The 16,301-nt window shown below is 38.9% G+C and overlaps 1 protein-coding gene and 2 pseudogenes across 3 annotated transcripts; 1 reads left to right on the forward strand and 2 right to left on the reverse strand.

Annotated features, from left to right (window-relative positions):
* Window positions 1–973: 973 nt before the first annotated feature.
* On the reverse strand, window positions 974–3,833 carry LOC143898439 (uncharacterized). The gene is made up of 4 exons (XM_077407915.1): window positions 2,657–3,833; window positions 2,411–2,528; window positions 1,802–2,069; window positions 974–1,605 (listed from the first exon to the last, which is right to left on the reverse strand). Exons 1-4 carry the CDS (start codon window positions 2,882–2,884, stop codon window positions 1,362–1,364), a joined length of 858 nt encoding a protein of 285 aa, XP_077264041.1. The 5' UTR covers window positions 2,885–3,833; the 3' UTR covers window positions 974–1,361.
* Window positions 3,834–3,946: 113 nt separating this feature from the next.
* Window positions 3,947–16,242, reverse strand: LOC143898427 (uncharacterized; annotated as a pseudogene). Its single transcript, XR_013257202.1, has 2 exons — window positions 15,706–16,242; window positions 3,947–7,330 (listed from the first exon to the last, which is right to left on the reverse strand). The product of XR_013257202.1 is annotated as an uncharacterized LOC143898427 (transcript).
* On the forward strand, window positions 7,750–10,279 carry LOC143898305 (uncharacterized; annotated as a pseudogene). Its single transcript, XR_013257171.1, has 5 exons — window positions 7,750–7,799; window positions 8,064–8,303; window positions 8,499–8,615; window positions 8,682–8,772; window positions 8,885–10,279. The product of XR_013257171.1 is annotated as an uncharacterized LOC143898305 (transcript).
* Window positions 16,243–16,301: the final 59 nt, after the last annotated feature.

Below are 16,301 nucleotides of genomic sequence, written 5' to 3' on the forward strand. Positions count from 1 at the left end.
AATGAAGGGTGGGATTGTAAAATAATTAGTAATAATTGAAAAAAATGTAAAAATGCCTAACGAGATATCTGTATCATATATCTGTCCTGGGGGCCTATTCTGTAACTCTTAACGACAGTTTCGTTATCGTTATATTGTCGTTGCGCAGCTGTTTTACTATACATAATATCTGCGCAACGCAAGTATAACGATAAAGGCTATTCTACAATTGCGTAAGCGTGGTCGTAAGTGGTTGTAAGAGTGTTGTACGGCGTGGTTGTAGAGCGGTACTGCGGTTGTAAAGCGTGTTGTGGAAGATGGTTGAACTTCATCTTTCACGACTACGCCAGATGTGAACGTAAGAGCCAACCAATCAGAGTGCTGTTACGCGTCATCACGCCGCGCGCTGCCATAATTGTTTTTGTCGAAACAGTAAATACACGCGATCCCGAACCGAAGACCGCTATAAAGATCTCAAGAGTCAAGTTATAACATTTTTTCTCGGCATCCGAAAAATTTCTTTTTTTCTATTGTAATGTTTTTGGTACGTGTTCATCATGGAATACGAGGAAAGTGCTCAGTACGAGGAAGATGAAACTTTTTTAAACTTATTATCGTGTAGAGAATTGATTGGTGAGAAGCAACGAATTATTATGGAAAAAACGATGCATTTCACACAAAGATCAATAAATGAAAAGTTTGTGCTGGACGAGTATCGGAAGTGCCTTGACCTCTGTACTTTCCGCTGCACTCTGATTGGTTGCTGTAATCAAGTTTACAACGTATCGTTACTTTATTGTAGACTGAACCGTTGTACAACATTCACGACTACTACTACTCCTACTCCTACAACCTTACGCTTACGCAATTGTAGAATAGCCTTAACGAAACTGTCGTTAAGAGTTACAGAATAGGGGGGCTGGTTCGATTGCTGTGTAGAAACCAGACAATGTAGCCAACCCCGAAACTGCCCACAGCTGCGTGCGCCATCTCGCCATCTCTCGCAAGATCCGTGAACTACTGCTGTGACATAATTGCTGCTCTGCGTGAATATTTTTGTGAAAAATATACACGATCGTTTCAAAGCTCTCATTTTTATTCCAGGCTTTCAATCTCAATTTCAAAGGTATGTTATTGTTTGTGCACGTCTTCTGAAGGGTGGGAAAGTTTAATTTCGTACATATTACGTATACAACTGTTTATATCAGAAAATAAGGTTTTGAGGTGACAGCATTTTAAAATTTTTTTCAATTATTACTAATTATTTGACAATCCCACCCTTCATTAGTACCTCTACTTTACTCCTGTAAAAGGATTTTGCGATTTGTAAAGCCGTTTCAAAATGAGAGCTTTGAAATGAATTGTCGGTAATTTGGACGGCTTTAGCATCCCCTTAAGCAAAACATCATTATCTCGAATGCGGACAACAAATCTTTAGACAGTCTTCCAAAACAAAAAGATATTATTAAACGTAGGTATTGCACGAATATTGTCGACGTAAATACAAACTTCATAGCTTGCCGGTGAATGTCGACCGCATAAATTATGCCCTCGGTCATCAGAATTTTATTTTTTAGCGTAATGTTTTGTAAAATGTTGACACTCATTGCATGTTCAATACGATAGCTTACAAATGTCGTGTCGCAATTATATAGCAATTTATTAAATGACACAATTCTTCAGCTAAAAACAAATTTTTACTAAAAAATTTTTAACCATGTTATACATATAAAGATAACACTTTTGTGTATAACTTGTATAACAGCCCTAATTATTATTGGATCGTTATATAATATGGTAATTTTTACGTCTATACTCCTACCTAGCAATTCTAAACATTCCACAGGTATGTTGAGCATATGTAATAAGCATTGTACCTGTTGCTACCATTACAGTCGCTCCGATGGAAAAAGCTACGTACATATGGAACAAAATCAAATAGAAATACTTCTCTTGATCGATGAAATACTCCGTTATAATGAATAAATGACGTGACCGTTGGTGAGATATATTCATCGGTACATCAATATTAATTAAATTCGACCAAAATTGAACTATAATACTAACAAATAGTCCACCAACTACAAGTGCTGAAAAGCGTAAATAAATTGTCATTTGTAGGGTGTAATATTATAAAACTATTTTATATATACCGTACACATGTGTGTACGGCATGAAATATCTTTTAATAAAATTAAATTTTATTGCAAAATTGATAGTTATTTCAATTTATAAGCACATTTGCCATTTAATGCAAATACTTGATATTAATGCTTTAATAGGCCCATGCAATAAAATAAATCATATATAAATGTATGTATGTATGAAAGTTATAATATGCTAAAGTCTATTTCACTCCACTTGACAGTTTATTGTTAGATATCAAATCGAAAATATGATTACATGCAAAAATCAATAAACATTGCCTTACCCGTAAACGCAATCGTGTAACGATTAGCGATACAACTATATTTTTTTGCAATAGCATTTTCGTTTTTGTCCCTTAATTCGTTAAGTATATGTTGAAGCTCCATCAATAACTTTTTCACCTGCCAATTTTTATTATATTTTTCTGTATTACTATTGTTGTAAATATTAAAATATTTTTTGCTATTAAAATATATTTAACAGACAAGTTTATCCTATTTAACGGATGCTCTGTAAGCCATTAACTTACAACTTCAATGTTAAAACGAAATGCGTTATATTTTATTATAAATATTGTAAAGAAAGATACAGTAGACAACACTTTGGTAACAAGGTCCGAGGTACATTTTAATACTATTAATGGTGTCAGCTGCAAATAGAAATTTGCGTAAGTATCTGTTATTAATACTATTAAATAATAAGACAATATATCAATTTTTGAAAAAGGTATGTACAGGCAGATATATACTTTATGCATATTTACGTCATATCATTACGATGCATATTTGCATCATATGATCGTTGCGTATATTAATTTCATGATACGATAATGTGCTTTTGCTTATTATTATATCAAAATTTTGATATATATGTAACAGTGCAACACTGTATATCTAAACTGATACACTCTATACGGATGCGCAACAAAATGTCCGTTTTAAAAATTTATCGTTGCCGTTCATCCACGATATGATAGATTCTCTCACTTTAATTACTTCAGATAATGAGAGTAACTATCCGCGCGAAGATTATTTTGACCATTATTTTGTCAAACAAGTTGTTTCAGCTTGTGCACATATCACGATATTATATAACAACAAAATGCGTCAGAGGAAAAGGTGTACAACTAAAAGGGTTACAGTTTATTATTTAAAAAAAACTAAGCAAAATATTAAATTGTTGTTTTCTTTAGAAATAATAGTCCGTAACACTTTTAGCTTTATACCTTGTATTATATACTGTTTATAAGATATACTACAAAAAGGCGTGATATCCGCACAAAATTACCTTTTTTAAAAAAAGGTAAAAAAAGGCGCCAAGTACACGTATAGTAGTGTATATGTTGTTACCTAATAAAAAAAAAGTGGTAGTATTATACCTCGAAAAAACCTAAGTAACAAGTGGTAGATCTTTATAATCTTTGTATCTTAAAAAATCTCGAAAAAACCTAAACAGTAGTATTTTTATTTCTAAAAAATTATTACTCAAGTGATACACATCACAAAATTACGTTACCTTATCAAAAATGAGTTGCGCTTCAAGTGATCTATTATTACAATTACAAAACAGAAATGATATCTTTTTTAAATTACAGCGCCAATTACAGAGAACATACACTGAGAAAAAAAATTTGTCAATCCCAAGAAATATTTAGTCCGATACGTTCAACTAAACATTAGTTGAATTAATTAATTCTTGATTAAAGAAACGAAATAAATTGTTGAAACAATTAATATTTAGTTAACTAACTAAAATGTTTAGTTGAACGTATCGAACTAAATATTTCTTGGATCTAACAATTTTTTTTCTTAGTGTATTTTTCGAGATACAAAGATTATGTCTACCACTTGTTACTTAGGTTTTTTCGAGGTATAATATTACCACTGCTTTTCTTTGATTAGAATAAAAGAATGAATCATGAAGAATTACACAGAGGTAACAGTACAAAATACAAATATTTTATTAAAATATTTAAACCCAACAAGGGAATACAAGGTATTTAAATACAAAGTTTATTGATGTATTTTAAAAGATTTAATTGCATCGCAAAGAATTACAGAGGTAACAGTACAAAAAATAAAAATATTTTATTAAAATACATAAATTTTTCTTGTCAAAAAACTTGGCGCTGCTAGAGAGAGAAAGAGAGAGAAACCTTTTATCCTATACTTAATCATAAGCCGCATTATTCGAGAGAGAGAGAGACCTTTTACAAATGTAAATATTACTTATTCTATACTTATTCTATACTTTTTTAATTTTAATCGCTTTAAAAATATAAACTTATCCTAACTTATCCTATACTTAATCATAAGCCGCATTATTCACCGTCACACACACACACACACACACACACACACACACACACACACACACACACACACACACACACACACACACACACACACACACACACACACACACACACACACACACACACACACACACACACACACTGCCCATATCCACTCGCTCGCACACACCCACACACCCACACACACACCCACACACACACACACACACACACACACACACACACACACACACCCACACACACACCCACACACACACACACACACACACACACACACACACACACACACACACACACACACACACACACACACACACACACACACACACACACACACACACACACACACACACACACACACACACACACACACTGCCCATATCCACTCGCTCGCACATACACACCAGGCTGACCTAAAATTTTGAGGTCTAGCAGCGCCAAGTTTTTTGACATAAATAATACAAACAAAATACATAGTGTTTTATTTAAATAAAAAAAATACATATATAATTACGTATTGCAAGTTGTATATTTTTCCTTAATTGTAATTAAAAAAAACTGTCTTTCTATTGTCACGTACTTTCAAGATTAAGTTAGTTCGTCCGTTTTTGGGTCAAAACATTTAAGTTATTTACCCAGGATTTGGACCAGGTTGTGCGATTAGTCCAGTCCGAAGAGATAACGAATTTTATATATCTTATAACGAGGGTCAGATTTATTTATAAAATTAAAATTTGGAAAATCTATTTTAAAATCCAAAGGAATTAATTTGTATGGAGTAAAAGTGCAAACTTTATTATTTTGAATTTCAATTTCTAGTTTCTTTAATTTGAGAAATAATGAAAAAGGATCTTGATTAAATTGAATAACTTGTTTAATTTGAAATTTAATCCTTTTTACTTGGGATCTTTTGCCCCCTTTTCTGGGCATGAATATAGGTTAAAGGAAATCCTATTGGCACGAGTTTTCATTTTCTGTTATTACTTGTGTTAATGTTGTTTCTGGTAACTCCTGCTTCGGAGATGCTTGATCTTTTCCTTCCTGTGTTGTTCCTCTTGCTAAATGTAACAGCAAATTTGTTACTGAGTCCCAAAGTGCTCCAATTAAATATATTGACCATCCATAAATGGTATGAAGTGCATAGCCGTGTACGACGGTATCCATTATTAATTTTATTGTTCGTATGCAAAAATATAGTCCAATTACTCCTGCACTTGCATTGCCAATAGATAAAAACGTTCCCCAAATTTTCTTCCAAGCGTTTTCCGTTATTTTTTCCAATGAATTTTCATCCAGAAGGTGAGAGAGTGATATTCCTTGTGTTTGTACTGGTTCTCCCTTTACACCGCGCGCCATAGTGTTTAAAATTCCATTTCTTTCTGCTGGGAACATAATTTGTTCTCTTAAATTTTCAAGTTCATTATTAGTATAAATGCCGCCAGCTTGCTGCCAAAGGTCCAGGATCTTTATATTGCCACGTAGGTTTACTGTTCGGTTTTATTATCGCTGGTGATTTACTGTATTCCAAAATCGGTGTTATTCGATACCATCCGTCATTTAAAAGATACATTGTTGGTATTATACGGCTGCATGTAGTCTGTGTTAATGTTTTAAACAAGATGTGTGTCCTCGGCGCTAAGAAATATGTTTCGTTTCCTTTAAATACTGGTAACTGCTGATAACATTCTTGCGTGTGTCGATATTTAACGTCCACTGAAGTGCATTTAATTATATGTACAGCTTCTCCAGAGATCACTGCCATATATCCGGGTCCTTTCATAATTTGATATGCAAAATCGTCTGGAGCATGGACTGCTAGGGTCAGTGCGTTCTTCATTACTTGTCGTTCCAAATTACAGTGTCGTGTTAATATGTCTGTGTATAAACGGTTCATCTGTGTGCGTATATGTCTTTCCACATAAATAAATTTTGAATTTATGTAAGCAAAAATATCTAGATTTTCTACTGATATTTGGCGCTTATGCGCAAAAGATTCTCCTTTTTTAATTTCTAGAATTACAAGTTTTGGATGCTCTGTTTTAATTAATGTGTATCCACAAAGAAGCTCTTCCCCCGTTTGTGTTAACGCAAAAGTGACGTCTTTAGTTGACAAGGAATAAATTATTTGCAAATTTTTATCTACATCACTAATCATTTTATTAGCTTTCCCTTCATATAAAATATCATAATGATTGAATTTACAATAATCATCGGGTATTTTGTTTCCCAAAAAGTATATTTTCCTTCGATGTCTATACAATTTCCATCTGAATATTGACAGGTTGTTCCTGTTTTTAAATGTATCTGATTCGTTTCTATATTAGTTATTGCTTGATGTGAATTTAGACTAATAGTTATTATTCCTTGCACAACTACATTTTGCCATGTCCCATAGGGATCCGAATATTGTGTTCCGAAACATTGTCCGTCTGTTGTTACTGATCCTGCAAAAGTGATTGGTCGCGATGTTGTTTGATTTACTTTTAACCCGTTGATTACATTATTAACATTTATAATAAGTGTTCCGGTTTTACGCATATTTTTACATTGGTCAATCGTTGTATCGATAATATATTCTGCTTGTGCATTAGTTACAGTCGCTATATGTGAGTGCATTCCGCAGTAATAAATTGTTCTTGAAATCGAAATTTTACATTGAATTACATAGATTGTGTCAAATTTCGCAAGTTGTAATAATTGAATATTAGTTTCTTCTACATGTGGTTCTATTAACGGTATGTTACATTCTTCAATCTCCAATAATGAGATAGTCGTCACGTTGAAGTTTGATGTCCCGCAGTCGTACCCGATGATTCCATGTATTGGTTGGAAGTTGAGAAGTAGGGTGATTATTGTGATTATCATCTTCTTCGGAGTCTTCTTCTTCAGCTGTATTAATTACAATTTAAGAAAAGGTTTATTAATTTTATAAGATTAAAAATGTTGCGCGGTACACTTTTAATCTTATTTAGATTTTACTTTTCTGATTTTGTTTGAATGAACAATCTTTGACTTTCCCTTGAAAAGGAGTTTAATATTTCCATTAGGTAAAATATCTGTAATTATATGTGGACCAGAATATTGGTCTCCTAATTTACCTTTCTTTGGTTCATTTAAAAGGAAAACTTGATCATTTATTTGAAAGGTTTGTGGATTAATCTTTTTATCGTAATAATATTTTGATTTTAATTTTGATGCAATCAAGCATTCTCGTGCCAATTCTTGTAAATCATGAATGTTTGTCATTAATTGATATAAATAATCGTCATATGTCTTTTCCTTTCTAATGTCATTAACAATTTCACTGGATGGTTGTCTGGCTGTTTTTCCAAATACCAACTCATATGGAGTATATCCAGTAGATTCATGAGTGCTTGTATTATATGAAAAGGTAGCATATTCTAGTAAATCATCCCATTCTGTAAATTTATTTACATATTGTTTTAAATATTCAACTAATATTAAATGTGACCTTTCCAAAGCTCCATTTGCTTGTGGATAAAAGGCAGTTGTTCTATATTGTTTAATTTTGAATTGTTTAGTAAATCTTTTCATTAAATTACTCATAAAATTTGTGCCTTGATCAATCAAAATTATTTTAGGTGCTCCGACTATTTTTTAGTATTATAGTTCAATTTTGATCAAATTTAATTAATATTGATGTACCGATGAATATATCTCACCAACGGTCACGTCATTTATTCATTATAACGGAATATTTCGTCGATCAAGAGAAGTATTTCTATTTGATTTTGTTCCATATGTACGTAGCTTTTTTCATCGGAACGACTGTAATGGTAGCAATAGGTACAATGCTTATTACATATGCTCAACATACCTGTGGAATGTTTAGAATTGCTAGGTAGGAGTATAGACGTAAAAATTACCATATTATATAACGGTCCAATAATAATTAGGGCTGTTATACAAGTTATACACAAAAGTGTTATCTTTATATGTATAACATGGTTAAAATTTTTTTAGTAAAAGTTTGTTTTTAGCTGAAGAATTGTGTCATTTAATAAATTGCTATATAATTGCGACACGACATTTGTAGCTATCGTATTGAACATGCAATGAGTGTCAACATTTTACAAAACATTACGCTAAAAAATAAAATTCTGATGACCGAGGGCATAATTTATGCGGTCGACATTCACCGGCAAGCTATGAAGTTTGTATTTACGTCGACAATATTCGTGCAATACCTACGTTTAATAATATCTTTTTGTTTTGGAAGACTGTCTAAAGATTTGTTGTCCGCATTCGAGATAATGATGTTTTGCTTAATAACGTGTGGAGTGGTTTGTGTGAGCATCAACCTATTTCAAGTATGTTTTTGAATTTGTATAATAATGTATGAGAGCTGTCCCGAAGTTATTCATATTAATAGAAATACTGTCCAATAAATGTGTCAAGAAATTGATTCCAAAGATTTTTCAGATTGCATCATCTAGAAATAATGTTGAGGAATTCTTATTTCCGTTTCTTTTTGTATTTGCTTGTGTCACGTATATGTTTATAGCCAACTATATCGGGCAGAATGTAACGGATCACAATAATTACGTATTTTTTACTGCGTGAGAAACTTTTCATGAAATAGTATATATGAAAGTTCATCTTTTAAGAGTTGTTTCATCAATAAAAATTAATTAATATTACTGTAAAATAAATCGGCGTAAACACTGAAATTAACTAATAGAGATTTGTCTTGTCCACCGAGCGAGGCTCGGCCTCTTTCGTTCTGGGGACTCCGAGCCGACCACGCTTAATTCTAAATACGGGCCTTACGACGAGCAGACTGACGGTGAATTGAGAGGCGAGTCAGGATAAGGCGATCAAACTTCCTGTGGAGCAATACGGCCCGCCCAGCATTCTATCAGCCACGTGAGGCAAGGGTCCCCGGAACAGGCGAGAGAGCCAACAAGGGAAGCGCAGGAGGTTCCCGAGCACGCAGATGAGTACTTGTAACACGAACTTGAATCGTGATCGGCACACGTCCTCGGAGAGTATAATAATTCTCGCGCTATACAAATGTATCCATATATCGCATTAGTATTCTCTTAATTCCTCTCGAGACGCGTACATTTTGATGTGACGACCATCTTCGGCGTGACGCATAACGAGCGATAGGTGACCGCGAGGATATTTATGGGGCGAGTGAGTGAATGTATGAAAAGCGTGCGTATAGAGGCGGTCTCAGGAGAGCGATATTTGTAGCCCGTGTTAATTAAAATAAAATTACGGATACCCTTTAATAAATATCTCGTTCGATAAATACACGTCCCTCCCCGGGAATTGAGTCATCTTTTGTGTATAAGTAAGGTTTAAACAAATAAAAGAGATCTTACATTTCTCCAGTATAACATCCAAATTATATATTTTCAGACATGAATAATCGTAGACCGAACCGGATTTCTCTAGGGTCAGTAGAAAACTTTGCGGCATTAACAAAGATAAGCAACTGTTTGTATAATTTCTTACTTTTTTTTGTCAAAATATCGAAACCAAAGATCATTAAACAATTCTCGTCGTTAGACAACTTAGCAATCTCCGTTGTAGAAATGTTGTCGGGCAAAAAGATATTTGGGAATTTCTTTTGAGTCGTCACGAGTCTAGTGTGATGTCGAATCTGCGGTAAATCATTTAAGATTTTACTAATTAGGGGCTTAAGGGCGCGCACGGGGATCACCCGCTCAGGGGTGTAGCCGGGCGCGCCCGACCAAAAGGAACCCCCCAAGCCAAGGTGTGAGCAACCGTGCTGATGGCTGCGTGGCGCAGGGGGTGCTGCGTCACTAACGGTGCCTCCCGGAAACCGGGCGACCTCCGGGAGAAACCCCTTCGGACTTCGGGGGCAGCCAAGCCCCGGGCATTCGCGGCTCTGCCCGGGTGAGATCGCGCGACCGCGGTACTCGTGGGAATAAAATGCCAAATTTATTAAATTTAGAGTACGAGGAGGTTCTCCAGGGCGTGGCCACTTTAGCAGGTGGCGAGCGACCTGAGGAAAATAGACCGGGCAGCTTGGGGAAGGAGCCGAATGAGGCCCAACCACAAGCTGGTAAAAACCGGAAAAAATTTAGTGGAGCGGCACGTCGCCGCTACAAAAAACAGAAGCAGATGGAGGGGAGCAGCGGCGCTGAAAAGCCCGCTCCAGAACCGAACTCTGCTTCTGCAGCAGCGCTGGAGACGGGGGAGCGAGCTTCCGCTGGGACGGGCAAACGTCCCAGATCGGAACAGAGCACACCCAGTCCCAGCATTGCACAGCTGGGCAAAAGGCCTAAAATCACTCCAGATCAGAGGACTTTTGCCCAGATAACATCCGGCCTAGTGAGGGTGGCCATGGTTCCCATGGAGTATCCCGAACGAAAGCTGAACGAACAAGAGGTTGCTCTCTTGAAGGAAAAGGTGAGGGGAAGTATCCTGAGCATTGCGAGGGGTACTAAAGCTCCCACCTTCAAGGGCACCTCAGATAGGGACGGTGCAGTCATTTTTAACTGCACCGATGTAGAAACCGAAGGGTGGCTTCGAAGCCTAACTTCGGTAATAGACCTTAACGGGGTCCGGCTGCGTGCGATGCGGCTCGATGAGCTGCCTAGGCGGCATCGAGTGGTAGTGCATGTAGAGGACCCTAAGATGCCTGTCAAGGAAGCGATAGAGCTACTTGACAGACAAAATGAGGGTCTCCAAGCCGCGGATTGGGTGGTCGCGAGGGGTAGCGAAAGTAGGGATGCTACGAGCACCCACTTCGCTGCCCTTATTGGGGAGGGAGCGTTGAGTGCTCTTAAAGCGCTCAACTTTAAACCCTTCTGCGGACTCAGCCAGGCGACAGTTAGGTTGCCTGGGGGGGACCGCAGGGGGGAGTTAGGAAAGAAGGAGGATAGATCGGAGACTGCCTAATCGATGGCAGGCTCTAATATCCCCTTCACTCAAATCAACTTGCATCACAGCAAAAGCGCCTCGGCGGTTCTAGCCAGGTGCGCAGCTGTGATGCACACAAAGCATTTATTCCTCATCCAAGAGCCGTGGCTCGTCAAAGGACACATTAAGGGCCTTGGAGGTTGTGGTAAATTGTTCAAAGCAGACAACACAGAAAGACCAAGAGCCTGTATTGTGGCGAAAGGTCTGGATGCCTGTCTATTACCACAATTCAGCGACGGCGATTTAGTAGCTGTAAGGCTGAAACTCAATACAGACGATGGAGGGGTCAGGGACCTGATAGTGGGGTCTGTTTACATGCCCTACGATTCGGAGGAACTACCCCCCCAAAGAAACATGATAGAGCTAGTAACTTATGCGAAGGAAAGGGGACTAGAGCTCCTCTTGGGCTGTGATGCGAACTCACACCATTTGGTGTGGGGAAGCTCCGACATAAACCAAGGGGGGAGAGCCTACTTGACTTCATCATGAGCACTAACTTACAAATCTTAAATAGAGGAACAGAACCCACTTTCCTGGACTCTAGAAGACAGGAAGTGATAGACATTACGTTGTGCACGAGGGGTGTGGTGGATCTGGTGGCGGGATGGAGGGTCTCAAATGAACCTTCAGGGTCCGACCACAGACAGATCCGCTTTGACCTTGTGAACTTACAGAAAGATGAACAGTGGGGGAGAAACCCCAGGAAAACAAACTGGGAGGGCTTTAGAGCCGACTTAGTCAGTCGGCTAAAAAATGCGCCGACCAAATTCCATACAAAGGAGGACCTGGAGATCGCAGCGAGCTTCGTAAGCGACGCTATCGGGGAATCCTTTGAACTAAATTGCCCATTGAGGCCAAGAAATGCCTCGGCCGGTGCCTCATGGTGGAATGCAAAGCTATCGAGGCTCAGGGCCGGGGTAAGAAGGCTCTTCAATAGGGCTAAAAATGTAAATACGTTGGAAGCCTGGGAAAAGCATAAGGCTGCCCAGCGAAACTACAAAAAAGCGATAGTCAACGCCAAAAGAACGGGGTGGAGGAGTTACTGCGAGGGGATTGAGAGTGCTCCAGAAGCATCCAGACTCTGCAAGATCCTCTGCAAAGAGAGTGACCTACAGTGGAGCTGTCTCAAGCTCCCTAATGGAGAATTCACAGAAACAACTGAGGAGACTTTGAATCATCTCATGGAGGTTCACTTCCCGGGATTTCAGAAATCTTTTTCAGCCACGGAGAAACAACGACAACCTAGGGCCGTTTATAAGCCCAGGGCCTGGGCGTTGGCGGCAAAGGTAGTTTATCCACAAGCGGTGGAGTGGGCGGTTCGCTTCTTTGAGCCCTATAAGGCTCCGGGACCGGACGGCGTACTCCCTCTGCTCCTACAGGAGGGACTCGAAGAGCTGGTAGGCCCATTGACTAAAATATTTAGGGCAAGCATAGCTCTGAGACATGTCCCGCAAGCATGGAGAGCCACTAGAGTGGTCTTCATACCTAAGCCTGGCAGAAATGGACACATTAAAGCCAAGGATTATAGACCCATCAGCTTGACCTCTTTTCTATTAAAGACCTTGGAGAGGCTAATTGATAGGTTTCTCAAGGATGGACCATTAGCGGACCACCCTCTAGCCAGTGCTCAGTATGCCTACAGGGAGGGCAGGTCTACGGAAACTGCCCTACACCACCTGATAGGCAAGATAGAGACGCAGCTGGAGGCGAAAGGATACGCTATTGGAACCTTCTTGGACATCGTAGGGGCGTTTGATAGCACCTCGAACAAGGCCATTAAGGAAGCAATGATTGCACATGGGGTCCCGGAACCGCTAGTAGACTGGGTGGAGGATATGCTGGCGGGGAGGAACCTAACAGTCACGCAAAGTAATATTAGTATCACTGGTAAACCAAGCAAGGGGTGCCCGCAGGGTGGGGTTCTGTCCCCTCTGCTGTGGTGCCTAGTAGTCAATGATCTTTTGGTGAAACTACAAAAGAAGGGGTTCCTGACCTGTGGCTATGCGGATGACGTAGCTATAGTGATCACAGGATCCTTCTTAGATACCCTAAGGGACCGCATGGAAGATGCCCTAAAGATCGTCCAAAAATGGTGTGAGGCCAAGGGATTGATGGTTAATCCATCAAAGACAAATATAATGGTCTTCACTAGAAAATACAAACCAGAACCCATTGAGCCTCTTAAGCTCTGGGGGAAGGTAATCCCCTTTACAACCTCAGTTAAATACTTGGGACTACATATAGATACCAAACTTAACTGGAAAGTACACATTGCAGAGAGCAGGAAAAAATTCTACACATGCATGTGGATGTGCAGAAGAGCCATGGGAAAGTCTTGGGGCATCAAAGCTCCCATAGCACTATGGTTGTACAAAGCGGTACTGTTACCGAGACTACTTTATGCATCTGTGATCTGGTGGCCCAGAACAGAGAAAGTGGAAGCAAAGAACCTTCTGAAAAGCCTACAAGGTAGCTACCTAAGGGCTGCAGTAGGGGCTATGAGGACTACCCCCACAGAGGCGCTAGAAATTGCACTCTGTGTGCCTCCACTGGACCTGGCCGTGGTAAACTCAGCAAGGAACACAGCATACAGACTAAAGTGTCAGGGAGAATGGAGAAATACAGGATTGGGACACACAAGGCTCGACCTGTTCCAGAAACACCCTTTCACTTCAAAACAAGATAGAATTCTTAAAAAATACCAGTTGGTAAAGCACTTCAAAATACGAATACCAACTAGAAAAGACTGGTCTGACCTGAAGGGAGTCGGGGATCCCAATGTGGACCTATGGTTCACTGATGGGTCAGGCATTAATGATTGCTTCGGGGCAGGATTCTACGGGCCGAAGGAAAACCACAGGGAAAGTATTCCTGTGGGAAGCCACTCAACTGTTTTTACAGCTGAAATACTGGCTATCCTAAAGTGCACGGAATACCTGCTAAACAAAGATACAAAGGGAAAGAAGATAAACATCTGCTCGGATAGTAGAGCAGCCATACAAGCGCTGGCAAAAACAACTACTGAATCAGCATTGGTTTGGGATTGCATGCTAGCATTAGAAAGACTATGCGGATCTAACAAAGTCACGTTAGTATGGGTGCCTGGGCATCAAGGAATACCCGGGAATGAAACCGCAGACATGCTGGCCAAAAAGGGAGCTAATGAAGCACCAATCGGCCAGGTGACGGGAATACCCTTTGCAGTAGGCAAAGAAATCATCAAAGGTCGCCTGAAAAGGGAACATCTGGCCAGGTGGGAGAAGTTAAAAACCTGCCGCCAGGCCAGGACTTTGATGAAAGACAGCAGACCAGGTAGGGCTAAAGAACTACTGGCGCTAAGTAAACAGAAACTGAGAATGGCGTTGGGACTGCTCACTGGTCACTCTGCCTTACTCAGAGCACACCTTTTTAATCTCGGGCTTGCAGAGCAAAAGGCATGTCGCCTTTGCAGAGACGAGAAAGAAGACAATGTACATATAATATGCCAATGCCCGGCATTTATATGCAAAAGATACAAAACCTGGGGGAGTATGTTTTTAACCCCCCAGGATTTAGAAAATGCTAGGGTTACAGATCTGATAAACCTGGTACAAGGTTCAGGATTGTATCTCGAGACCTAGCAAAGAAAACGAGTGGGAAGGCACAGAGGATCAGTTAGATCTAGTGGCCGATAGGGACCTTGGTGGTACCTCCCACTTCTGTACTACTACTACTACTACTACTACATGAAATGTTTTGCCACGTTAAGATAAATATAAGATATCTTAATAGAGTATCATATTAAAAATAAATGCTATTAAAGGAAACATTTTTAATTATAGCTGGTTAAGACTTCCGTATCTTACTTTACCGTCATATATTCTACACGATGACGAAGCAAGTATGAATTTAATAACAGCATAGTAAAAATATAATTGATGAAAAAGCAATAGTATTCATGCTTAGAAAATAGAAATATTAATTTTTGTTAAAAAAACGCAGATATTTATTACATTGTTAATAAAGATATAAAAAATTAAAATTATACAAATTGAGATAATATTACATCAAGATTCTGCGATGCATTAAAATCGTGTATTTTTTTACTGTACGTTGAATAACAAAAACAAGGAAGTATATATATTTATTTTACTTTGCTTCCAAATACTATTTTTATACGCAATTTTCTATTAAACACACACTAGCTATTTATAATCTTACATATTTTATTTGGAAAATCAACGATTACATATAAATATGTTAGAATTATCGATAATAAATTAGTTTATATAGCTTTGTTTGAATCGCTTATAAAGCAAGCAACTCACACTTTCCATAAAAAAATTGATTTTTTTAATAATACCTACCATCCCCTACAGTTTGTCCCATACTTGTAAGATGTAATATGTGAGATGTAATAGTGCGAGCACGCTACCATCCACCACCCTATGATTTCCCGAAGTGGGAGGCGGGTGATTTGCGCATGCCCATCGATCCGCGATCCGGTGATCGATGGGACCGAGCGAGGCTCGGCCTCTTTCGTTCTGGGGACTCCGAGCCGACCACGTTTAATTCTAAATACGGGCCTTACGACGAGCAGACTGACGGTGAATTGAGAGGCGAGTCAGGATAAGGCAATCAAACTTCCTGCGGAGCAATACGGCCCGCCCAGCATTCTATCAGCCACGTGAGGCAAGGGTCCCCGGAACAGGCGAGAGAGCCAACGAGGGAAGCGCAGGAGGTTCCCGAGCACGCAGATGAGTACTTGTAACACGAACTTGAATCGTGATCGGCACACGTCCTCGGAGAGTATAATAATTCTCGCGCTATACAAATGTATCCATATATCGCATTAGTATTCTCTTAATTCCTCTCGAGACGCGTACATTTTGATGTGACGACCATCTTCGGCGTGACGCATAACGAGCGATAGGTGACCGCGAGGATATTTATGGGGCGAGTG

Source organism: Temnothorax americanus, unplaced genomic scaffold (genome assembly GCF_048541705.1).
Source record: "Temnothorax americanus isolate GAGA-0224 unplaced genomic scaffold, ASM4854170v1 Scaffold23, whole genome shotgun sequence".
Lineage (NCBI taxonomy): Eukaryota > Metazoa > Arthropoda > Insecta > Hymenoptera > Formicidae > Temnothorax > Temnothorax americanus.

Bases quoted from the DNA above. Each gene is read 5' to 3' on its own strand.
- LOC143898439 (XM_077407915.1), bottom strand. From the start codon at position 2,884: ATGCATAAAGTATATATCTGCCTGTACATACCTTTTTCAAAAATTGAT. The intron at 2,070-2,410 runs GTAAGGCAATGT...TACGCTTTTCAG, and splicing joins TTACACGATTGCGTTTACGG to CACTTGTAGTTGGTGGACTA. The intron at 1,606-1,801 runs GTAGGAGTATAG...GACATTTGTAAG, and splicing joins GGAATGTTTAGAATTGCTAG to CTATCGTATTGAACATGCAA.